We start from the raw sequence: 26,295 nt of genomic DNA on the forward strand, positions 1-26,295 counted from the left end.
CAAATTATATACTGTAAAGTAGCTCTGCAGTGGAGCCTAGGAAGGAGCCGCACTTTAACAAGTTTCAAAACACTAAGAGCAACAACAACCAAAAAAAACACACAAAAAATCTTTCTCCAGCCAGTGTTCCCCAACATCTACCACTTTCTTTCTCACTTTTTTTTTCTTTTACAGAGAGATTTTTTTCAGTTCTCTACATTCGATGTCTTACTTCTTTGCTTCCCGTTCTAGGCTCAAAATACTGCAATTCAGCTTCCAAACGGTTGTGGTTGGCTTGTACTCTCCCCCCGCCCACCCCCGTCCCAACAACCAAATTATATGTTCCTAATTGCTGGTACCTGTGAATGTAACCTTATTTGGAAACAGGGTCTTAGCAGATGTGATCAATTTAAAATGAGGCCATACTGGATTAGGAGAGACCCTAATCCAATGTCTGGTGTCCTTATAAAAAGAGGAAAATCTGGACACGATACAGACACAGGGAAAATACCGCATAACTACAGAGGCAGAGACTGGAATGATGCAAAGGGATTCCAAAGACTGCAATTGCCAGAAGCTAGGAAGGGATAAGGAAGGACCCTGGTCTAGAGCCTTCAGAGAGAGCGCATTGCCCTGCCAATACCCTACTTTCAGAATTTTAGCCTGCAGAACTATAAAACAATACATTTCTGTTGTCTGAAGCCATCTAAATTTGTGGCAATCTGTTACGGCGGCCGTAGGAAAGGCAGACCTACCTCTCCAATGTACTCTTCACTAAAGCGGTCCGTTTCCGAGCTGCCAAAAGTCAATACTTTTCCATCTTTATCATTTGTGACCTTTCTACAGCATGTGGCATCGCTGTCCCTTCCTTCCCTCCCATCTTCCTTCCTTATCTTTCCTCCCTCCTTTTTAAAACTCTCCTTCCCCACCTTAGTTCTTCTTTTGACTCTCTAATTGCAACTTCTCCAGCACCTTAGCTGACTTATCTTCCAACTACTGACTGCTGATGCTGCTGCTCTCCAGAGCTCCTTCCCCGCCCTCTGTGCTGCCTGGGCCATCTCCCCACCCTGCAACTTCAGCCACCACCGAAAGGGAGAATGCTCCGTAGTCTCCAGCCTTTCCCCTAACCCTCAAACCTGTCATCCACTCCTGTACTGAGCTCCTCTGCTCAGAAATTCCACAGCACTTCAAACTCAGCGTGTCCCAAGCATTCAGGGAACATCCTCCACGTGCCAAGCATTGAACCAGGTGTTAGGAACAAGAGAAATGACAGACAAGGCCCCTGTCCTTACAGAGTTTACAGAGTAGTACGACAGACGTAGTAAATAATTTCAGGGACGATGAGTGCTGCAGGGAAGTAATGGATGTGATAGGGTGTGCGCGTGCGTGCGTGCGTGCGTGCGTGTGTGTGTGTAGGGTAAATAACAGTTAGCTAGGCAGGAATACTGGTGGAAGAGGGAGGTGGAAAGCAGGGAGAAGAGGATTCCAGAAAGAAAAAAACCCAGCATTTTTAAAAGACCTTTGCTCTCTCAAATTTAACTGGTCATTAAGTTTTATACTTTGTTTCCTTAGTATCTCTAAATTTCATCCCTCTTAAGGAGTGCAGGCCCTTGTAATAGTTCTCTGACAGGTTTCCCCACTTCCTTTCTTTGCTCTCTCTAATCCACTGCCCACACTCCTGCCAGTTTCTTAGACACCAACTGGGTCACGTAGGTCCCTTATTTAAAAATCCTTCAACTGTTCTTCACCAGTGATACAATAAAACCTCAAACTCTTCAGCAAGGATACAAAGTCCATAACAATCTGTGGCCGGACTCCCTTTCCCGTCTCATCTCTTGACTCTTCCCACAACCTCTCTGCTCCAGCTCTGGAACTGTGGGTGACTCCCTCTGTGCTCCACGCTCTCTCTCCCCTGCCGCTGCACGTGCTACTCTGCTCTGCCGAGAAGAAGGTCCTTCCTCCTCATATCCACCTGGCAAATACCTACTCAACGTTGTCTCTTTTGGGAAACCTTTCTGAAAGCCCTGGTCTTTCTCTCCCTTTCCATCATCAAAGTCTCTTTACTGTACCGAATATGCTTAATTATGCATACTTATGTCGGTTTGCCACACCAGCTGTACAGCTCTATCACAGACAGGCAATGCATTCTGTTCGCCTTGGTAGCTGTAGACATAGAAATAGGGCATACCAGCCTCTTAACACATGCTGCTGAATTTAGAAAATAATAAACCCAAACAAGCCAGTGGCAGGCACTTGGTAGGTAAGTGATAACAGTAGAAAAGTACATAGGCTTGGGAATCAGACAGACTTTCCGATTTAAATTCTAGCTATGCCAACTTTTGAGATGATCCTGGCACTTAACCTCTATATCCTCAACTATACATGGGAATAATACCACCCATCTCCCAAGGTAATTGTGAGGGTTTGGTAATAACTTGTCTAAAAAGCACTGGATTCTATAAATGTGAACACTCTCTTTGAAGATGATGCCTCTATGTATCTAGTACCCCCCCTTTCCTTCTGGGAGCTACTCCGCAGTTTGCAACAGTTGTCATATGACCTCATGCCCCCTGGTTAGTTGACTGGTTCAAGGGTGGGTACTGATTCACACTGGGCCAACGTGAGGCCCTCTCATTTCTGGACCTTGTATGTTAGGGAAACCCCAGAATCTCTCCAGTGTCGAAGCTACAAGCCTTGGGGACTGCCAGCAGCCATGATTTGTTCCATGCAGAGAAAGCGAGACTGTAACAAGACAGAATTAAGCTGAGTCCTTGGTGTCTGAGGTCCCGCTGCATCCCTGCTTTTCCCTGGGCTTAGGTTGGCTCAGTTCTTAGGAAGATTCCACAAGTTACCTCAGAATGGTCCCAATACTTTTCCCTTCTACTTTAAGCAGATTTAATTTTCTGTTCCCTATAACCTCACTAACCAAAACACTCTTCCTCCACCCATGCAACAGAATGTCTGTCTCATATCCAGACCTATAAAGTTAGCATCTAGGACAAAAAGAGTAACCAGAAACAGGGCATGCCAGGAAGAAAGGGATAAACCATGAACCTGAAAATGATCTGAGGATGGAGAGCAAAGAAAGCTAAAATCTATCAACAGGTAGGAAGTTGCAGAGAGAAAGGAGAGGTCAAAAGGGAGGGGACAAAACCAGTATTACGGTCTGGGTGGGTTGGAGGCCACGTAAGGACAGATGTGAACAATCACGCCCTGCTGTCACACTCCTCCACTGCGCGGTCTGACCCCTCTCACTAAGCTAGGGGTGAACTTTCCTACACAATAAGTGGGATGGGGAGAAGGGGCAGAAGGATGGAGAAGCACTGGATCTCAGTAGAAAGCAAACACTTGAAAATGGAAATTTTAACTGTGGAGTAGGGAAAGAGAAACAAAATTTTCATTCACACGTTGTTTCACTTGTTGAACCAAAATTTATCAACTACCCAACAGATTTGATCACAGCCCTCATACATTCTAGAGAGGTGAGTTATACATTTCAAAACGTTGAGAGTGACATGCCTAGTATTTAAATACAAGTATGTCTGACTCCAATATCTCCATACTTTCAAAGTCCACCCACGTAAAAAATAGTGAAGACAAAGAAAGCTCTCAGGTTTAAAAGAAAAAAAAATCTCACAGTTTAAGTGACAGTTTCAGAAGAGCAGAAGCTAGACTGCAAGGGAAACATCATTTAACAAATATCTTTTGTGTGCTAGACACTAAGAAAATGTACAGCACAGATGTAGTCTACTTGTCAGAAAGTTGGTCACTGAAAAAAGCAGAGATATAGGGTACCTGGAAAGCAACCAGTTGACAGATGTATATACAAGCCAGTGGCATCCTGAGCATGTTTCCAGGTACAAGGTAAGAAGCACCACAGAAGTTTAAATTATACTAAAACACATCTTATATTCCCTGATGAAGCAGTGTTTTGGATAAGGTGTAAGAGATGATTTCAGGAAGAAGAAAAGGCAAGGCAGGAGGCAAAGTTTTACTGTGCAGGGATGAGGAGTGGGACAGTCATGATGCTGCAGCTGAGCACAAATCCCCACGTGAGGTTTGATTCGTCATCCTTATCTGAGGCAGATCTAGTCACAAAGGCCACAGGCCTTTCTCCTGCAACCCTGAGCTGTCCAGAACCAGAGAAAGAGGACAGTGGGGACTGGCACGTGGGCCAGGTATGGGATCTGTCAAGGACAAGGGGGAAAGCATCAATGAGATGACTGACCTGGGCTGAGACAAGTGAACCTAGAGATGGACTGGGTAGAAGGAGAGGTACCTAAGGATGATGTCATTGCTAACGTCACAGGTACAAACTCTTCAGTCTGACCCACAAGGAAAGTTCTCCACAATCTTGTCCCCACCGACCTTTTCAGCCTGCTTCTCATTACTTTCCTGACACTAAATTATTGTAGCTACCTGAATGTTATCCAGGAATTTCGGCTGGCAAAGAAAAAGGAGGCAGGCAACTACTAGAACCAAAACTAGGGGGACTTTTATAAGGCTGGAGGTGGCTATTCAAATCAGAATCTGAAAGAAAGGGCAAAGGAGTGCACCCCACTTGCTGACACTGATTTAGGCTAGCACAGCTCTTAAAGACCACCTATTTGAAAGGGGAGCACAGCAGTGTTTTCTAAGTAGAAACCACGGCTCTGTTCAGAGTTCCAGTTGAAGGAGGACTCCTCTCATTACAAAAGCAAAGGGGTCTAGCTCCTGGGAAGAGGGAGGCTGGAAAAACACTGGGCAGAATGTTAGGCCCTGTGCAAGTAGGTTAAGGTTCAAGAAAGGGTTCTATTTTCATGGAACTGAGAAGCCCAGGCTCTGACTGCTAACTGAGGGAATCAGACAAAGGACAACAGTGTGAAGGGCATGCAGGTGCCCAGGGACTAACATCCAATAATGTGCTTGGGGCAGCAGATTCACTGCAGAAATGAGTTCTAAATTCTTTTTTTTTTTTTTTTTGGCACCGCCAAGTAGCTTGTGAGATCTTAGTTCCTGACCAGGGACTGAACCTGGGCCCTCAGTAGTGAAAGTGGCAGATTCTAACCACTGGACTATCAGGGATTTCCCCTAAATTCATATTTTTGAATGATGGACATCATGAAAGTATTAGAAATAAGAAAATGAATAAAACTCTCTGCCAGAAACAAATATTTAATATACATTGTGATTAATGACTGAACAGAAAAAACAGGAAATTACTATTGGAGATGAGTGTGTGTGGTGACAGAGAACTCTTCTCAGAGGGCATGATACCCAAGAAGGGTTTTGAAGGATGATAAGGAGGTTACCAAGCACACAAGGAAAGGGGCTCTTTCTCTTCAAGTGGAGAAAATGACACATGTAAAGAGATCAGTACTGGGAACAAGGCAAAACAGGATGAAATTATATATTAGAGGAATAAAAATCTCAGTCTTATACCTGAACTATATACAAAGGGTGAGGGATGCTGGCATGAGATTAAGTCAGAGAGAAAGGGAGGGGCCAGACTCTGAAAAAATTACATATATAATATGCCAAGGAGTTTGGATTGTATCTTATAAAGGGGCTGCTGGCCACACTATGGAAGTATTAACGTAGCTCCAAGAGTGCAGTACCCCAGTGCACAGAACCATGGCCCTCAGAAAGCAACCATATTTGCCCAAATATGGGGCAAGTGTGCAGGGTATGGGGCTCAAGGAGGAAGCAATGGGCCAGGACCAGAGGCTGAGGCATGCTACTCATTGCAGCAAGGATGGCTTTGACACTCACATGCTTTCCTGACTCCTTGCTGTTCTGATGCTGTGATCTTAACTCCTGAAATGTCTGCCATCCCTGTGAACTAGAAACCTACCAATCCTAAAAGCTTACCTGCTTAAAATCATTTTATCAGCAAGGTTTTTCCTACTTCCCAGGCATTGTGAGCTCTCCCTCCCTTACAAACTCACAGCACTGCGCAACTTCCCTTGGTTATTTATCCATATACTCCAACTTGAAGATAATTATTTCCCCAACTAGCCTGTAGGATCTCTGAAGACAATGACAATATTTTACTCTATCGTAACTGTCTCAGGACTCTATCGACCTATGTGCACACACCCCTGGGAGCTTATAGTTGGTACTCTTTCATGCTGAGAGTTTTTAATGAGAGAATGATAAAGAGTACCAGCATTTTCTCTCTTATCCCAAGCAATTAAGTTTGCACACTTAAACTGCAAACTCCACGTTGCACTGTACTCCACAAAAGAAAGGAACTCCTGGCCTACTCTCCTTAGAAAGCAGTTGAGGGAGCTTGCATCTTGTGGTCTTCCCCATGATTCAAGCAGCTGACCAAAGTTCTTCTTTCAACTACACATCCTTCAGAGTGCAGGTGGATCTAGTAGGTGATGTTGTGGCAACCTTTTAAGATCACCCCGTTATACCAGCTGCTTCAGTGGACACTGGCATTCATTAAATTCTAGTTTATTTGAATATCTGTATTTTTTGTCCTCATGGGAGTATACTGATTTAATCCACATAAGGACCTGGAAAATTAGCATTATGTGTTTCTAAACTAACACTTTGAACTGACATACTTTCTCAAAGATCCTATCCTGAATGAAGAATTTAATCAAATAAAGAAAATAATGTAATAGCAGTTCTAAACAATATAATAATTACTTCACAAATAATGAGTATCCTGTGAAAAATTTTTACATTTTGAAATTTTTGTCTTGCTGGATTTTCAAAGTATGCTTCTGTGTGCTAAATCAGCCTACAAATTAATTTTAACATGATATGTCTACAGAACTTAACACCACACTATTAAAATTACAACCACATAAGATTATGTAGATATGTGAATATAGACTAGAAAGGAAGATAAAAATTATAAATGGATAGATAAGGGGGTAGGACTGTGGATAATTATTAGTTAAGTTTTTGGTTTTGAGTAATTGTTATATAATTGTTATCTGTACAATATTTTTAAGATAAATAAAGTGCTAAAGTCATAAGGTTGTTATAAAGTAAACTGAATCCATGAGCAACACAAGAAAAACTGCCAAGCTGTCTCACTTCATATTTCAACAATCACATTTAGCAAATATCACTATTTACATTTAGCAAATATCACTATCTCTACAAAGCTTTTCCTGATCCTTATAATTTTATGTCATCATTCCACATCCTTCCAACTAGTCAAGAAGTGGAAGTGGAAACTAACTATTTGCATGAATTCAATTAATACCCAGTATTACCACCTAAGCTTTCACACCCCAGGTTCATTTTGTAAAGTATAGTCCTAAATTTAAAATCTAACTCTATGTAAATCTAGCCTTTCCTCATCATACTGATTCTTTCTTTTTGGAAATTAATTAATTCATTTGTGTTTTAATTCTAGTACTGGTACTTTAACTCATACCCATTTCACTATTTTTTTTTTTTAATGTTGGTCTTCTAGAATGAAGCTTAGATGTTCAAATAGAACTATTAACTATTTCCAGAGGGAAATAAAGTTTTCTCTCTGCTGATAACATTGGGAAATCTACTCAAAAATCATTAACATGTAATTTTACAATTAATTTTTCATTTACAAGTTTTTAAAATGTGGATTTTAAATCTGATCATTAACACATGTGGAATATGTGCTATATTTCTAACTTTCACTACGTAAAATTAATCAGAAATATAGCAGGAAAAGGATGCTCTGATTTTTGCCTCTGAACAGTAAGTACATATAAGAGCCCTAATGTTTTATCAGACCGAAAAAAAGATAACGGAAAATTCTAAATTAACAATGTCAATATTACTAATAATCACAAATGTTCTTTGCAGAGGGACATGTTCTTCATTTCTGACAATTCACAAATAGTGTTCAGAAACTATTTCCCCACATCACAAGCAAATAAAGGCACTACTTGACAGACTGTATATTTTTTCCACACATTAGTTCAAATATCATTGTGAAATTGAATGATTCTTTTTAAGAAAGAAACTGATTTGTTTGATAGATAAATTAGCCAACAAAAATCACTACCTTCACAAACATTTCATGTTAATAGGCATAAAGTCAGTCTCAATGGATTTTTAAAATTAATCCCTCTGATATTTTACCACATTCAAATAATACTCTAACCCAGAAGGTAGGCAAACCCTCCATGACACAAATGAGGAAGCTGAGCTCCTAAGATGGGGTGACACAAATTCCTACAGTCATAATGTAAACCAGAGACTTAAATTCATTCACAGTAGACCCTTAACTTTCTATTAAGTTAATTTATTACGGTAACAAATAGGCAATCAGCATAATAAGTTCCACAAATTTAAGTTTTTTTAGAAAGACATACATTCTACAGCAAAAAATGCTTTCAATAAAAAAGAAAAAGACTTTGAAGGTAAATTTAATATCAAACTTAGAAGTCAAAATACACAAATATAAGCCATGCCTAAAACACCATCATAGTTAAACAGATGTGAATAAACAGAATTTATACATATATTAATGAAATAAGGTTGGTTAAAATACATCTCTGTTGTGAAAGGTTGACAAGTTTTCAGACCAATGATAAATTTTATTCTGGGCCAAATAAAAAGAAAAAACACTTGGTCAGCAGAAAATCTGCTGAGGAATAGCTATGTATGGCATTAATTGGAATGAGTGTAGTATCTTCTGCTACTTCAAAATGATGTCTGAAAGATTAAAAAAAAATCCTGAAGCACAGTTCTACCTCAGCATACACATTCAATGCATTTCTACCTAGGCTGGCTAAGGGAAAAAAGAAATCTATATATCACAAAACATTCTTTCACAGCTTTTTTTTTTTTTAAATTAATTAATTAATTATATTTTTTTTGGCTGTGTTGGGTCTTCGTTTCTGTGCGAGGGCTTTCTCTAGTTGTGGCAAGTGGGGGCCACTCTTCATCGCGGTGCGCGGGCCTCTCACTATCGCGGCCTCTCTTGTTGCGGAGCACAGGCTCCAGACGCGCAGGCTCAGCAATTGTGGCTCACGGGCCCAGTTGCTCCGCGGCATGTGGGATCTTCCCGGACCAGGGCTCGAACCCGTGTCCCCTGCACTGGCAGGCGGATTCCCAACCACTGCGCCACCAGGGAAGCCCCACAGCTTATTTTTTATTGTGACTATATGTAAATTGCAGAACATTTGGAAAAGCATAAAGAAATTATCTACAACTCTACCATCAAAAGACAACTGTTATCTTTTTTAAAAATTATTTCCTTCCAGACTTCTTACCAAGACTTCTTATAAAGGAGTAAAAACTCCAGCTTGTAACTTAACATTACAATATTGTAGACATTCCCATTATTAAAAATTCTATAGGCTTTTTAAAGCACTGCTTCTCATTTTGAAATTAGACTTCTTTTCAGGTTATGTGAAGAATCCCAGTGGACCCTAAAGCACATCTGTTAGACTAGTAACACTGACTGCAGTTCCACCACAGACCGCATCAGGGTCCTTTGGGTAAGAAATATAATTTTTAAAAATTAGGGAATTCAAATCCCATACAATTCCTGAGTTTTCAGGCAATGTATACCTAAATTACCCTTACTTTATCAATTTAGTAAGCTCAAGATTAACAGTGATAGGGTCTTCCCTGGTGGCGCAGTGGTTAAGAATCCACCTGTCAATGCAGGGGACACGGGTTCAAGCCCTGGTCCGGGAAGATCCCACATGCCGCGGAGCAACTAAGCCTGTGCGCCACAACTACTGAGCCTGCACTGTAGAGCCCACGAGCCACAACTACTGAGCCCACGTGTCACAACTACTGAAGCCCGCGCACCTAGAGCCCGTGCTCCACAAGAGAAGCCACCGCAATGAGAAGCCCGCGTACCGCAACGAAGAGTAGCCCCCACTCGCCCCAACTAGAGAAAGCCCGCGCAGCAACGAAGACCCAACGCAGCCCAAAATTTAAAAAAAATTTAAAAAAAGATTAACAATGATAATCAGTTATAGCTATTTGTACTTTACCCTTTTCAAAACTCCTGTGTACTAGCATTTCATTTTCATCAAGCTAGGAAATAGGTATGTATTCTCTTATTCATGATGTAGAAAACTGAGGTACAAAGAAATTAAATGATTTTTAAAAATTTACCCAATAAACAGGAGGACTAGAAATCAGGTCTTTTAAATTACCAGCATCATTTCTATTTGTGTTCATCTACATTGATGTTTATATAACATGACACTGTGAAAGAGAACCATGTTAAAATGCTTTGTTAAAAACTGAAATTAAACTTAAAAAAATAAGGTAATGTTGCATGTTTAATTAGACCAGGCTTAAGAAATTCTAAAAGCAAGGCAATTATCTCATTTGGAGGGGAGACATATAACTGGTTCTATACTGTTCAAAGATTTTTTTTTTAAACATGATATAAACACTTTCAGATCTTCAAACAAGCAAAATGGTCAGAATATTCTGGTTATGTAGTTAGAGTTCTGTATCAAGGTGTCTTATTTTTTGTGTGTCTTAGTTTCCTTATGTTTGAAATGGAATAACAATACTTATCTCAGATGGCTGTGGTGAGGATTAAGTGAGTTAATAGACATAAATCACTTAGGGCTGTGCCTGCCACAAAGTAAGACCCAATCAATCAGTGTTAGCCATATATAAGCCTGTTTTGCTTTTTCTTTCTACTAGGAGGAAAACAGAAGCATAGGTTCTAAAACTTAAATGGAGGAAAGGATTTCACACTAATTTATTAAGTGCTGATGTTCAAGAATTCGTTTAAGGAGATGATCTAACTGAAACCTGAATGCTGCCTAGGTCTGAAAGAGGTCAGTTTACCAAATACATTTTTCCCATTTACATTCTATTTCCACATGCCTGTCAAAGTTTCAGCATCTTCACAATGACAGGCTTATGGCCATGATTCCATACTTTACTGAAAACCATATGAGAGCAACATTAAGCTGGACTTAAATGTGGAGATCAACCAAAACCCAAAACCCAAAACCCAAAACCCAAAACCCAAAACCCTTCCCAGCGATAAGTAACAATCCAATCCTTATCCCTCTCACTGCAATAAAATGCAGTGAAATGCAATGGAAAAACGTGTTCAGTAACTGATGCCAAACTGTTTCAAAAATTGCTGTTCGCTGCCTGAAAAAAGTACTAAAAAAGGGGAGGAAATCAGCCTGGCATTCTCTTTCCATTATGATTATTCAGTAAAGTTTTTTTTCAAGGATTGTTGACGGAAAAAAGTTTTGTCACTTTCTGTAAGGGCTTGCCCTTTTAACACGGAACGCTCCATTTGGGCAAGAGTACGCTGCCCTGGGTCCCAGACCCAGTGTCTGACCCAGGCAATCTAGACCACCATCCTGAATAGGCAGGGATTGCAAACAGCATGTTCTAAATCCAAGACTCAAAGATAACAAGAATAAACATCATTCGATTTTGAACCTGAGCACATTGACAAAAGATGATAATTATCATCACTTGCCTTCAATAGATTTAAATGCTATTTAATTACCTTGCATTTCTACTCTGTCCATCCATCCATTTAGCTTAACATTAGGGGTCACATCTCCAGAACTTCTTTTCCTCTCCAAGACTTTCCCCAGTAGAAGAATCCAATAGCCAAAAGGAGGCCTTCATAGCAAGGTCTCAATTCCCTCTTTTCAGAAAAATGAATGGGCTTCCCCCAAAGTAAAGCCGCGCCAACTTGGGGGACAACAGACAGCCCATCTCAGCAACTCAACCCAGCGAGTGCGGGGCCAGGTCTGGCCACGCACCGAAGCGCACCGCACCTACCCCGCGCGTCTGCAGATTCATTAACGGCCCGGACACCCGGCGCCCAGGAGGCTCCCTCGGCGCCCCTACCGCCCCCCCGGGGCTCCGCGCGCTGCGCACTCCTCGGGAACCACTCACCTTGCTGGGCTCCGGCGTCCTCGAGCAGCAGGAGCAAGATAAGTAAGAGAAGGAGGAACAGAGGCATGGGGAAGGAGGAGGAGGAGGAGGAGGAGGAGGGGGAGGGGGAGGAGGAGGAGTTGGAGCGGGGAGGGAGGGGGTAGGAGCGGGAGAGGGGGATCGCGGCCCGGGCGGGGGCGGCGGCCGCGGCCCGGACTAGGAAACGATGAGGGCTGTGCCCGGCTCTCACCACCGCCCGGCTCGCCATCGCGGCGGCCGGCAGTCCGCCTGCATAGTGCGGGCGCCCCGGGGCCGCGGCACCGGGCGAGGAGGCAAAGGCAGCGGCGGGAGAGTGAGAGGCAGCGCGCGCTTCGCCCCGCTCCGGGACCCCCTCCGCCCCTCACTCCGCGAAACCTCCTCCTCCTTCGTCCCTTCCCTCCGCTCCCCGCCCGGAGACCCCAGGCCGGAGCGCAAGGGAGGGGAGGGAAGGAAGTGGGGTGCTCGAGCCGCGGAGGGCAGCTGGGGGACGCGCCTCCCGCGCCGCGTTCCTCAACCCGACCCCTGCCCGCCGCGCTCGCCCCGGACTTCGGCTAGCTGGCAGGGCGGTCGCCCGCTCCCTCGCGCTGCCTCTCGCGCGCGCTGGCCACGCCTTCACAGCCGCCACGGCCAATCCGCGGTCGGCTCTGGTCCGTCTCCCTCTGCGTCACCCAATCAACACGCTCTCTCCTCGGTCGACCCGTTAGCTCCGCGGCCCACTCCTCGAGCTCCACCGCCCCTCATCTCTCTCCTCCAATCCCTGCGGCCTTGGGAAGCGTCCCACCCGCCCCCCCATCCGGGTTCCGCCCCCAAACTCGGGCCCCCGGCAGCCCTCGCCCGGCCCGCGCTCCTGTTATTGTTGGGACCACAGCCCAAGCTGATCCGGCTGAGGCGGCTGCTTGCTCTGGTCAATGACTTCCGGGACTTCCCCCAGCTCGCTCTTCCCTGCTCCTCGGGCCCAGCTTGCTCATTGCTCCTCCCCCGCCGCACATCAGGCCACTGGAAGGGGTGGGAAACAGGGATCCTGGCTGGTTTCAGCTGGGAGCCGAGTCTAAGGGACTTTTTTTTTTTTTCAATAGCAGAGCGTGTTTTTTTTATTAAAACTACAGCCAGTTGTTGCAGCAACTCCAGATACAGTGTTAAATTTAAAAAATATATGTATTTCCTGCTTCCTATGCCTTTTACTACATTTACTATTGGGAGGGGGACAAAAAAGTATATAACAAGATACATGCCCCTAAAGCAATTTAAACCTAACATCCTAACATGCATTGAGCCATTCTACCAAGACTTGTTGAACACCTGCTGTCTACCTGCAAACCCTTTGCTAAGAGTTGTGGGATTTGCAGTTATAATACAGAAATCTTCCAGGATCTTGTATTGGGACAGAGATGGAAATACATCATGAAAGTCAGAATAAAATAAATACTAATTAGAGTCACAGGTAATCTGATGGAGACTGTAAGGGGATGGAGTGACAAAAAAGAACTGGTTTGGGGAAAGGGGAATCCACAGGACTAGGTGGAGATTAGTTTTAGGAGAAAGGTGCCATCTGGATGTTCTTAACATGGGCCTCTAGGAGGAGGATGGTGTCATTAATAAACAGGAAAGGTGGGTCAGATTGTGTGAGCAAGTGAGTTCATTTTGGACATACTGAATGTATTTGAGATATCCACTAGCTTGTGTGTGACGTTACATAACAGGCAGGTGGACATTTTAGTCTAAAGCTCAGGTTGAGAAGTACCTCGAAGTCATGGGTGAGGGTCATAAGTAGATGTGATTTCAAAACTATGGAAGGGACTAATATCCTCAAATGAAAATCCGAGAATTCGAAAGGGCTTTGAAGGTCATCTTCTCCAGTTCTCCTGCTGACCCCTCATAGACTGAACCCTTCTACCAAATTTCTTAAATAAGCACTTATTGGATGCCTATTAAACCCTATTATGCTTAAGACCTAAAGTAGACAGTGGGCAAACAAAGTTCAATCAGAGGAGCCTACGTTCTGCGGGGGAGGCGAACATATAAACAAATCTATTGCTATCAGTGCCACACTGGAGGTGTGGACTGATGCCACAGTACCACAGTGGAAGGAGTTCAAGGGACCCATCACAGTGAGGATGAAACTCCAGCAGAGTCTTGAATGCGACGACAAAGTGAGGAAGGTGATCTCAGGCCAGAGGCAAAGTAGGCTGGCTCACAGGTACCACGGTGAATGGTGTTGATGGAGCGGAATGGGGTGAACAATTGCTGACTTAATGGGAGTAACTGAAGACTAGTGTGTAAAAGTGGGTAGGGGCAAGATCTAAGACAGGCTACGAAGTCAGGATTTTACTTTGTAACATTAAGAAACAACTAAAGGGCTTTAAGAAAGGGTGACATTATCAAATTTTTATTTTAGGAAGCTCAACCAGACAGGTAGGTGAGGAATAGACTGGAGGAAGAGCAATTCTGGAGGCCAGGAAGAGCCAGTCTGGAGGCTGGTCCAGTGATTTTGTACAGCTAAAGGGAGTGACGGTGAGTCTGAACTGCAGTAGCAGTGGGCTTGGAAAGGGGAGACTTTCCAAGGAATATTTATGAATGTCGTACTGATTAGATGTGGGGAGTAAGGAGGAGCTGAGGAAGATGCTCAGGTTTCTAGGTAGAAGGCAGTGCCTATCATACAACAAGGGAATGCGAGAAGGGAAACTGGTTGGAGGAGGAAGTAGAAGACAAGATCATGAGTTCAGTACTGGGCCTGACAAACATGATGTACTAATGTGGCGGGCCATCAGTCATGTGCTGAGACTTCTGTGGTTAGATAGTCTCTCTGAGACAACCCATCTTGTTTGTTGGACAATTCCTTTCATCAGGCATTGAGTGATAACCTTGAGGTCACAGAGGTGGTAGACAGAACAAGATATTATGAATCTCAGTATGGCATTCTATCGACTACAGAGAACTGCACCAGAGGGAGAGGATTCACCTGTGAGCTAACAGGTTATAGAAGGCTTCCTGGAACAGGCAAAACTGGGCCATAGGCGCCTCTATTCCTTGTTAACAGAGGATGAAAAGATCCCGACTAGATATACCTACATATACCTAAAACAAGAGGTAGGAGCACTTATATTTTTTCATCCCTTTTTTTCATTCTTGTTTTATTGACCCTTTGGTATCTTAAAGGGTTATTAAAAGTGGAGAATAGATAGGTGAAGAGGTTCTAAATGAGGTAAGTGGCAGGAAGGGGATGAGAAAGAGACAAATTAGAGTTAAACAGAGGTGAAATCAGACGTTCTTGGTGACTGATACCATTTGACAATTTCGATATGTATTCTTATGCTTCAGTTTCCTGGGTTTTTCTTTGGAAATACAGAGAACAGAACTCTGGCTAGAGAACATCTGTGGAGGCCCTATTGCTGTCTGTATGAGGGAATTATAGGTATAGCACAGATGTGGGAAAGCACTGAAGCTCTTTCTGCCTCTATTCTCTCCCCGCTTCTGGTCATTGTTATTCTACTAAGTTGCAAAAATGATGACAGAAGACTGCCCTGAGAAGACCAAAATCTTGTAAGACTGCACACCAGTGGAATATAACAGGCACTCATTTCTAGGATAATGCCTGGGTAGAGTGGAATTCTAATTTATGTGAACATTCTCACTGCCTACATGCTGCTCTGGCCAATTTTGTCACCTTCCTTGCCTCTGGGACTTGGTGTGTTTAGGGGCTGACATCTGCTGAAGCAGGGGGAGCAGTACTTGTCCAGGACCATTAACCCACATGACCCAGATGCCTGGGCCAGGTCAGAACTGAGGATTCTTATCAGGACCCAAAGTGGATAGGTCTGGAGGAGGCCATCATCATAGCAGCCAGAGACCCCGAGAAGCTAAAGTGTTTCCACAAAGGAGACCCAGGTCCCAGCTCCTTCCTACAGAGTCTTAAAAAGATATGTGCTTTAGAGGTTTCCTTGGGGACAAGACCAACAAAGAAAGCACAAACTGAGCAGTGTCTTCACCACACAGGAGTTCATTGATGTGCACTATAATTTGTAGCAGTCACGGTGGACTCTATTCGTTGACTGGTAAATGAATTAATGCTTTGGATGAAGGCTCTGGGGAAGACTAAGGCTTTAGGAAAGCCTTAGTGGGGTAGTTATATATGAAATTCAAGCAAATTAAAATGTGTATTATTTTCATGTATTTGTTTGTTAGTCCATGTTAAGAAATTTAAAAATAAGTATAGATTCTCAGCTTAAATTAATTCCCAGACTGTCCTCCCCTTTTTGTCCTCTCTCTCTTCCTCTTTCTCTCATTCTTTCTTTCTTCTCTCTATTGATAATGAGTGGTGGAATAGAGAAAATGGAATTGATCTGTAGAGAAAAGGAGAAATATGAAAAGAAAGGTTACATCCCACTGTTTCTGCTTCCAAATGAATCCCAGCTCTGCCACTGCTAAGGAAATAAGATGGAGGAAAAGAACCTGGGGGCTGGTGTCTTTGCTTCTGTCTGTACAGAAACATCTGGGTTTCAATGGTATGATACAGTAAGAATCATTGGCACCATCATTGCTATTAAATGTCTGTTATGCATTAATAAAACAGAAGAGGCTCATTTAATATGGCATTTATACTGGAAACCTTGGGATGATGGTATGTAATGAATCACTGATGGGCTTTATCAGTGAGTGTGTATTTTTGGCAGGATAACAGAAAGAGGGAACAAAAGAGAATTTACTTTTGTGATCTTTTAGAGGAATGGGAGAAAGAAGAATGTGGCAGTTCTGGGGAAATATTTCAAACTTCAAAGACCAGAGCCCTAAGATCTGGTTACTGTTTTCACAGGAGCATTTTCTTTGTCCTGTTGACTGTTTGGATAAATGTTTACAACCAAGATTGTTACTAAATGTCTGAATTGTGCTGAGGAGACTTTCTTCTTTTCCCTGAATGGAAGTGCTTTGGATACATTTTTCTATCCTGTAAGCTTCTTTCAGTGAGTCATGTCAGTCAAATGTAGCTCTCAGGTTTATTACTCCTATTTCCTTAATATTTATAAATTATTTCTTTAGGTATCTGTTATGGCAAATTTAAGACAGAAGTGTTAGAACCTAATTTATAGAAGATATTGAATTTCTACTAGTGGATAATGCTGTTAAATAGTTTTTCTTGGCATATTTCAGCAACATGGCTGGCTGTGATCATTTTCCATTTGCCTCTTCCTCCATTACAAGCATTTCTCTCTCCTTCTACCTCTCCTTCCCCACCCCACCCTCCTTGGATTTTCTAGGAACATAAGAAATGTAACCAGTGCACTTTCTTCTGGGTCAGAACAAGGAGGCTTCAGCTTGACATTTTATCTCTGATGGAAGCTGCAAAGGATTTAAGTGAAAAGTGCCCTCCGTAAGATCAACATCATGCCGAGAAATTAGAGGATTAATTACACGTGAATGGTTAGCAGAGAACTGAAAATTGAACATACCAGAGTATTTGCAATAATATGATTTAGGTGTGCAGTAGCTGCATGCCTACCCTGCTCTATATGCCTGTATTCTTTCCTCTGGGACCTTTGCTGGCAGCACAGTCCAGAATTAAACATATAGAGTTGAAATGTTGTTTGGCTTCTGAGAAATTGAGTTGTTTCATGAGCTCATGGAAACAGTTCTGGACCAGACAGTTGTATACAACTTGAAAGTGCTATATAACCTCCAGTAAGGCTCCTGACCTCTTTAGGTCTCAGTCTCCTTGTCTGGAGCAGAAGATGTTTAGGTCTTGTTACATGCATAAAGGTTGACAGTTCTTCCAAATTCTCATTGTCTGCCGCGCCCTCTCATCTCACAGCCAAGTTCTAAGTCCTTAATCCCTAGATCACTTCCTATTATAAGGGGGAGAGGAAACTGATGACTACAGAATTCCTGTCTGGGACAGCATTGTCTGTGCTGAGCAGGAGTGTGCTTTAAAGGGTGTGCTTCACACCCACTTACCCTGCCCAGCCATGCCTTTATGAACTGGGGCTGGGTGAAGAGCTCCAGTTCTGTTCTGTGAAAGGAGCTAATGGGACCTTGGAGGGGGAGGGTGATCTTACCAGGAAGGAGATGGGGGAGGCCAGAGGAGATAAAACTGGCCAGCGATTTGAACGGAAGCTGGAACTGAGGAGAGGCGAGAAATAGTGCAAATTCCCCAGTGGTTGGAATGCAAAGATGCTTTGAAAGACAGAGATAGTTTGATAAATAATTCTAGTTGTTTGAGGCGTATGCCACCCCCATACCACCTTCCTCCCAAATTCTTCATTAAGTTTGCTATAGTCACAGCCTAGATTGGGTGAAACTTTGGGAAAAGGGGAGTTGCACACAAGTTGGACAGGGCACAATGAGGTTGTAGAGCTTACTGATCCTATATGGAAAAGGGCTGCCTCCTCAGGAGGTGAGATGACAGCGGAGATCAAAAATTCAGAGAAAGAAGGAGACTCCTAGAACCAGAGATTTGGTGAAACCTAAACCGCTACGCCACTCCCCATTTCTTGACAAGAGACTAGGATTCCATCCCTAGGTAAGTCAGGATATTCGAACAATTTTATTTAAGTATTAAAGGACCAGGTGATTGTAGCAAGCTAGAAGATTTGGAATCATCCAGGTAGCTGACATCTGTTATACTAGGACAAGTGAATAATAATACAATAATTCTACTTTTTATTTTCTAGGATCCAAGAGAATAGAATTAGGGGGGTTTTTTTCTATTTTTTTTTTAACATCTTTATTGGAGTGTAATTGCTTTACAATGGTGTGTTAGTTTCTGCTTTATAACAAAGTGAATCAGCTATACATATACATACATCCCCATATCTCCTCCCTCTTGCGTCTCACTCCCACCCTCCCTATCCCACCCCTCTAGGTGGTCACAAAGCACCGAGCTGATCTCCCTGTGCTATGTGGCTGCTTCCCACTAGCTATCTATTTTACATTTGGTAGTGTATATATGTCCATGCCACTCTCTCACTTCGTCCCAGCTTACCCTTCCCCTTCCCCATGTCCTCAAGTCCATTCTCTACGTCTGCGTCTTTATTCCTGTCCTGCCCCTAGGTTCTTCAGAACCCTTTTTTTTTTTTTTTAGATTCCATATATATGTGTTAGCATGCGGTATTTGTTTTTCTCTTTCTGACTTACTTCACTCTGTATGACCAACTCTAAGTCCATCCACCTCACTACAAATAACTCAATTTCATTTCTTTTTATGGTTGAATAATATTCCATTGTATATATGTGCCACATCTTCCTTATTAGGGATTGTTTTTAATGTGCATATTACTTCTTTCAACGATTCGTTTTGCATCCTTTAATTAAATTCTAATTTAGATTCTTTAAATGCAATAAGTCAGTAAAATAGGAACTAATATTTTAAATAATTGCAAGCCTTTGGAAATTTAGTGTTTAAAAGGAATACCTAAGTCTTTTAAAACAAGTATATCATCTCCTTCATATGCTATTCACAGACTAGCTAATGTTAGCCTGCCTTTCAACACAATAAGATATAAATGAGATGCAGAATATATTATACATTTTCATTTAAACAGATCTTTTTATTTGGGGTATTCTATTAACCATGGTTTGTGAAGTGACAGATTGTGGACTAAAAGGAAATAATATATTGTTCAGATTAACCTGATTTGCCATGAGCTTCTGCATTAATCATCCGGTTTTAATACCAATAGAAGTAATGCTTTAAATTTGACTGACATACACTATCATTTTGCTCATAGTTAACATACTGCACAAAAGTGAAAATGTGAGGGATTTTTCTGGAGGATTGATTGCAGACCAAGATAACTCCTAGGAGAGAAACAAAGCAGAATATAATCTCCCTGACTTAGGTAATTTTTTTTTTAATCTTGAAGGACAGTACATGCCTAGTGCTCATACAATTTTGAATAAGTAAAACTATTTTCTCACCATATATCTGGCATTATTTACTGGTGATCCCTTTAAATCAAAGCTTAGCTCCCATTTGTAGATCTGAGAATATGTAGATTCATTTTGGATAAATATAATCATTGTATTTGCTACTACTGACTTGACTAAAATGGAGGGTGAGAGAAGGCCTTGGTAAAATATATAAATTATTAAGTTACAAAAAGTCATAAGTAACAAAATATCATGGATTTCCTATTTACCTAGATCTCATTTGGAAGATGCTCAGGTATTAACAGCCCCATCTAATGATAAAGTTTAACTATTTGTTTAGCTGTTTGATTTGAAACAGTAAAAGTAATTTTATTTCCCCCAAATCAAATAGTAGACATAAGGTAATTCAGGATTCAGTTTGGTCTTTTTGTCATGTACGATTATTCACATATGTAAAAATAATATTAACAAAGTAATTCCTATCACAATATAAATATATCCACTCACTCTAGAAACTGTTAGATAGTCACATATGCATGGAATTAATTAAATCACCTACAAAATAATATCCCCAACAGAGAGCCATGCAATACTGTATATAATTAAATTGAAATTCTCTCGTAGTGAACAAACTCTTAACAGCCATTCATACATGCTTATGGCAGCTGCCCATTTAGAGAAATTAAACATAGCCCAGAATGAAATTTTTTAACACCATCTGTGTCCTAATGGAAAACAAAATGAAACAAACAAACCATGTTTAAAGATCCGTTAAAATATTACACTGAAATCCCATCTGTAATCACATATTCTCTCCTGAAAGTTACTTCCCAACATTTATGTCTATATATTCTGTGTGTAGAGAATTTAAGCCCTTCTTTACCTGTCAAGATTTTTTTTCCTGGTCCTAGAATCATTTTCAAAGTTGTGAATCTCATTCCATTCTATCATATGAAATAAATCCCACCTTTATTTTCCCAAACCAAATCAGTACAAGAGGCAGCTAACATTCATGAAAGGTAGAGTGAGTAACCTCTAAATATCTTTCTTTAAAAATTATCTTCATGGGCTTGAGGTAGCTAGTAAATAAGAAAACTGTATTTAGGAGAAGTCAGTATGAATTGTCACTGATAATATCTTGAGAATGTAAAATATCCTTGAAAAAACATGTAAAAAACCTCGGAATTCTACAGCTTACCAATGAATGTTAATTTTTTCTCCATCAGGTTTCCAAATTGATTTTAAAACAAGCTGCATAAAAATTATGACACAATTTTCTGGACTGTGGAATAAATGAGCTACTCTACTGAGATGGTGAGTTCCAACAAAATCACCTGATGGGGCTTCACAAGTTCTGTGAGCCCCCTTATGTAAACCTGTGGACTCCTTTGAGTAGTGGTGGGGAAAATATGGAGAACCATTGGGCTAGAAGATTTAATTCTGACAACCAGGCAGTGTGAGTTCATTAGGGTCTTTGGCTTTTTCAGATTTACGTTGAAAAATCCTTATATGTCTGTTTCTGCCAAGCTTGTGTCCATTCTAAGCTGTATATCTTCCATCTTCTATCTTCTTTGCTGTAAGAGTCTAAAAGAAAACACTTTGATCCGTTAATGGAATGTAGTTGACCCAGTGCCCTCTCTGTCACAATGTTGATTCACAGCCACCAGGAGCAATGGGCAGCAAGCCAGGCTGCAGACAGTGTCTAAACCCCGGCAACAGGTCAGATGCAGTGCTTGCTTAATGGGCCCCTCGGTCTCCAGCAAGCAGCTTGCCTGTCACAGTGGGTACAGCTTTCTCATGGTAGGAATTAGTTGCACACAATTTCCTGTCACCAGGATTCATCATAAGGCTGTTTGTGATCAGGACGAGGTACTCTCCTACAGCAACTGAAGAATCATGTACTCTAATACTGGGTCACCTCCCATGATCAGGGACCCCAACCAGAAGAGGAAGAGAAGGGGACTCACATTTAGTGAGCATGTACCTCTACTAGGCATTTTGCATGTTATTCATGTTTCATGGCATCTCAGTGAACTATAATTATTCACACATGGACACACTTGTTCAGTGATTAGGCCAGGACTCAGCTGGGTTGAGATTCCAAGCCTGCCTCATGTGAGCCATCGTGTTTTTTCCGCTTGACCACACTGCCTCCATATTATTCTGAGAATTTTGCTTATATCACTCAGTGACCTAGATATTTTCTAAAGCCTGCTACCAACAGGCAACAAGTACCTAATAAAAGTGCATTTTAATTTTTTTGTTACAAAATTGTCATTTGATACAAATGGTTATTTTGAAAACTGTGCTCGTAAATGTCCATTTTATCTCTTGTATTTTCTAAAAGTTCATAAAAAATTTGTCTTGACTATTTTGAAATGTGCGCAAGCCCAGGTCCTGGAGTTGTATAGCATTGAATTTAGTGTTCAGAGAATGTATTGGCATTCCTTATCTTTGCCGAACGGCGTCCCACAAGGGATTAAAGATTCTGAGAGATTAATTTCCAGTTAAAAATGGTGGATTGACCACAAATGTTTATTCTCTCCTCAAAATGATATTAAAATGACATTAGAAGAATTAGGAAAGTATATACCAATAAGGACAAGGGCTAGAGTTTTGTAAATTGAGGGACTATCAGGCAGAAGGGCTGGAATTTAAGAATCAGAGCTGAAAATGGGGGGGGAGAGGTGGCAAATAAATGAAAGTCTACATATTGAACTACAGGACTCTAGTGCCCTTTCACCATCCTGCTTTCACAATTCCAAAGACCAAGCCACAATGTGTATCTAAAAAATAAATGAAATGTTCTGAAACTTTCTGAGATTCTGGAACATTCTCCCATGCCAGTACTATGCTACTTAAATTTTGTCTTGGGCCTGATGAGGGTCTCAGTGAAGCAGGCTTGGTAGTGGGTACTTTCATCCCATATCCCTGGAGTCCCAATGCTCTGTTTGCATTTTAACAGCTACTTACTAGGTGGGCGAGAGCATGTACTGACTTGGTGCCAACCTAAGTGGCAGGCTCTTTTCCACTGAGCCAGTTTGACAACAAAACTGTGAAATTTTCTAATGAAACATATGAGAATTCTGTGATCAAATAAACTAGGTCCTGATGGCATTTCTTTTCAACTACCAGTAGATCTTAGAATAACCCTTCACTACCATAACCCCAAAAGGGACAATTTCTCTGTCAAAAGTCATGCTTGTGTCTCTCCTTTGCCCCACCTCCTTCCCTCCTCCACGCTTTCAGCTGCTTTGTTACATCCAACTGCGTGAAGTCCACCTACACTTCCCCACAGTGTGAATAAATGGCATGGTACAAACTATGAAAAGTTACTGGAAATCACAAATATCACTTTACGCTGTTGGCTTCTCTTAGCCTAGGTTAAAGGTTTTCGAGACTCCCTTCTGGGAGCTTAATTTTTTCCCCTTAAAACTTACTGTAAAGTGATCCATAGACCATTGCTTTAAGATCACAGGGATCTTAAGATCCAGGCTTAACTTAACTGTGAATGTCATTCTGCATACATGCTTACATTCTAAGTTACTGAATTGGCTGCTAGAGATCATGGACTATTTCATACTAATTTTAGTGTCTCTTGCCAGTAGACAGCACATAGTAGGTTTTCAGTAAAAGTTTGGTGAATTAATAATGTATCAATGAAAGAATCGTGACTCTTTTGACTCAGAAAAATTGTCTTCTTTTTTAGACTCTAGGTACCATCCTTCCATTTCCAGGTTTTGCCACTAGTTTCTGTCCTAAAGCCCATGTTACAGGATAAAAATAAAAAATAAACCCCTATTTAGTAAAGTCTACATATTCAGGTTCCTGTTATTTGCAACCAAATGCAATCCTAACTGATGTGCATGTGTGTGGGGAGGGAAGCACCACAACCCTGCTGAAACAAGACATGAGGCAGGTCCACAGTGAACATATTCTAAGATGACTTAGAATATGTTCAAGTCATCATATCAATATCTATATTTCAAAAGATAAAATCTTTTGAAAAGATTTTGTTGTAAATTGGCATAAGAGTTGCTTTCATGAATGCTGAATATAGAATTAAAGACTGCTATTCCCTATTTCCTAATCTGATTAAATGAATATTAAGTAATTTATAATATGTTTAAGCATATTCCTTTCAATACTATAGTAAAATACAAATATGAATAAAGAATGGCTCTCTCATAAGTTTGGGAAGTTTATTAGAGATGACTGGACAGCCATACAAATATATGTGATACAAAGTGGAGTCCTGTGCATACCATGAAATAGGTGTAGATGTAGTGGTTAGAGACATTGCATTTTGTTGGAGGAATCTGGAAAGCTTCAGAGAAGAGGCCTTGAAGATTAACAGGATTTCAGTAGGTTGAAAGGTTAGGGCATGATCACAGAAGAGAATGGTGTAGACAAAGGCATGAAGGTGGGAACATGCAAAGTATGATCTTAAGAATTACTAGCTACCATACAAACTATACTGTTTTTTTTCCAGCTCCTGACAACTGTCAAAATATCATTTTAGATCATTAAGATCGCTCATTTACATTTTAATTCAGCCACCCCTGACCCTTTTGTCAAAGAAAATTTTATTTCTCCATTTAGTTCTAGCAACAAAAGGAGGGACTTGAAGACATTGTAATTTGTGGGTATTAATGTAAATGAATTCCTCATTTGTACCCACTGTCTGTGAGAGAGTTTGGAATATACTAGTACTATATTTATTTTCCATGATGATTTGAAAGATGCCTGTTTTAACGATATCAGGATTATAATAAATGCAATCTCCTTGACTATCCTTGCCCACTATATAACATGTGATGGTCTTTAATTGCACTCCTTGTCAAGCAAAAGAATATTATACGAAGGCAGTGATGGGGCCTGTGAACTGGTAAGAATGTATTTTGTGAATTTTCCCACAGTGTGGGAGAATCCCTAATGAATCTTTTTTCACCACTTTATCTTATTTGTTTTTTAATTTAATTTGGTTTTTTTAAATTTAGCTTTATTTTTGGCTGCATTTCACGTTCATTGCTGCGCACGGGCTTTCTCTAGTTGTGGTGAGTGAGGGCTACTCTTCACTGCGGTGCGCGGGCTTCTCATTGCAGTGGCTTCTCTTATTGCAGAGCAGGGGCTCCAGGCGCGCGGGCTTCAGTAGTTGCGGCATGCAGGCTCAGTAGTTGTGGCTCGCAGGCTCTAGAGCACAGGCTCAGTAGTTGTGGTGCACGGGCTTAGACGCTCCGCGGCATGTGGGATCTTCCCAGACCAGGGATCGAACCTGTGTCCTCTGCATTGGCAGGCAGATTCTTAAACACTGCGCCACCAGGGAAGCCCCTTCCTTAGTTTTTAAATGCAGTCTATGATATACTTTGTTCCTTGATGGTGGGATGGAGAGATTATCTTTCTTCAAGTTTGCCAAGTAATGAATACCATGGACTTCTTGGCACATAACCTGAATAAACCATATGAATGATTGAACAGACTGTAGGGATTTCAGAAAAGAAATGTAATTAGTTAAAAGTGTGCATATCAAAAACTATATTCTCTGTGGGCACAGAGAAGCTGGAATAATGCTACTCTTGAGGCTGCCACATGTAGATTGTGTATTGTTCAACTCTAGAGAGTGGCGTTCGCATCATAGTCTGTGGGATGGCACCCTTGTCGCTGGGTGGTGCACAGCCTCCAAGGCCATACAAAGCAGCCCAAGTCATTCTTTGGGTTGTCTTTTGTTTTACTTATTGTAGCTGAAGGAGTCTCTTGCCAAGTTTCCCTGTGTATTTTGCCTTTCCTCCAGCTCTTACTTTTCCTGGAGCTTTGGCAGTGGTATCTGTTGGCAGCCCTGTTATCCTGGGCTGTCTTTGGCTGTGTCCTTGAGTCCCTAGATTACCTTTAAAACTGACATTCATATACCCACAGTCTTTGCTGGGCGATTAGTAGGGATATTTTCTCTGTTACCATTTTTTTCTCTGTTTGGATGCCAAGGTCTTCCGCTGCCTGTGACTTTTTGCTTCAAAGAGAACCATAATTTGTCTTTGTGTCCTTTTATTAGGGTGACTGTATCATATACTGTCCAATTGAGGACACTTTAAAATATATCATATGGTCATCCTAATGACCTAATGACCTAATGACAAGGACACAGAGACCAAACATGATTCTCGGAGAAGGAGCTATTGATAATGACACTGGAATAACAAGTACAAACTGGGCTGTCCTGGGTACTCTCGGGTATCTGATCACCTACCTTTCTCTTTCTCCAGACTGATGTGCAGCAGGTTCACACCTTTGAGGGTAGAAGCTATGTATGGGATATTTCTATTCAGTAAATAAGTAGCCAATGCACCCTCACTATTATGGCACTTCCCCCAGGACTCTCCAGACCGCTCCCTACCCCTCCCACTCTCCAGCATCTAAACAGGATGGCCTTGGCATGGCTGGAGGCCCTCTAGGGCCAGTACGAGGCCTAAGGTTTGCATCTGCTCTGATAGGGGCCTGTACCGTACCAGTTACTAAATACTTTTGATATTACCCCAGTCCTTTTACTATCTACCTACAAAGTCTCCTTTTGTTTTACATTGTCATTCAATCAACCTAGTC

At 41.6% G+C, this 26,295-nt stretch overlaps 1 protein-coding gene across 1 annotated transcript in view; it reads right to left on the reverse strand.

The window, feature by feature from the left end:
* DCBLD2 (discoidin, CUB and LCCL domain containing 2) overlaps positions 1-12,516 on the reverse strand; it is a 92,661-nt gene extending 80,145 nt beyond the window's left edge. Inside the window, exon 1 of the mRNA XM_082392084.1 lies at positions 11,824-12,516. Within this exon, the coding sequence (XP_082248210.1) occupies positions 11,824-12,070 (247 nt within the window). The 5' untranslated portion in view covers positions 12,071-12,516. The remainder of the gene's footprint in view (positions 1-11,823) is intronic.
* Positions 12,517-26,295: the final 13,779 nt, after the last annotated feature.

Source organism: Balaenoptera borealis (assembly GCF_965194805.1).
Source record: "Balaenoptera borealis genome assembly, chromosome: 5".
In the NCBI taxonomy this organism is placed as follows: Eukaryota; Metazoa; Chordata; class Mammalia; order Artiodactyla; family Balaenopteridae; genus Balaenoptera; species Balaenoptera borealis.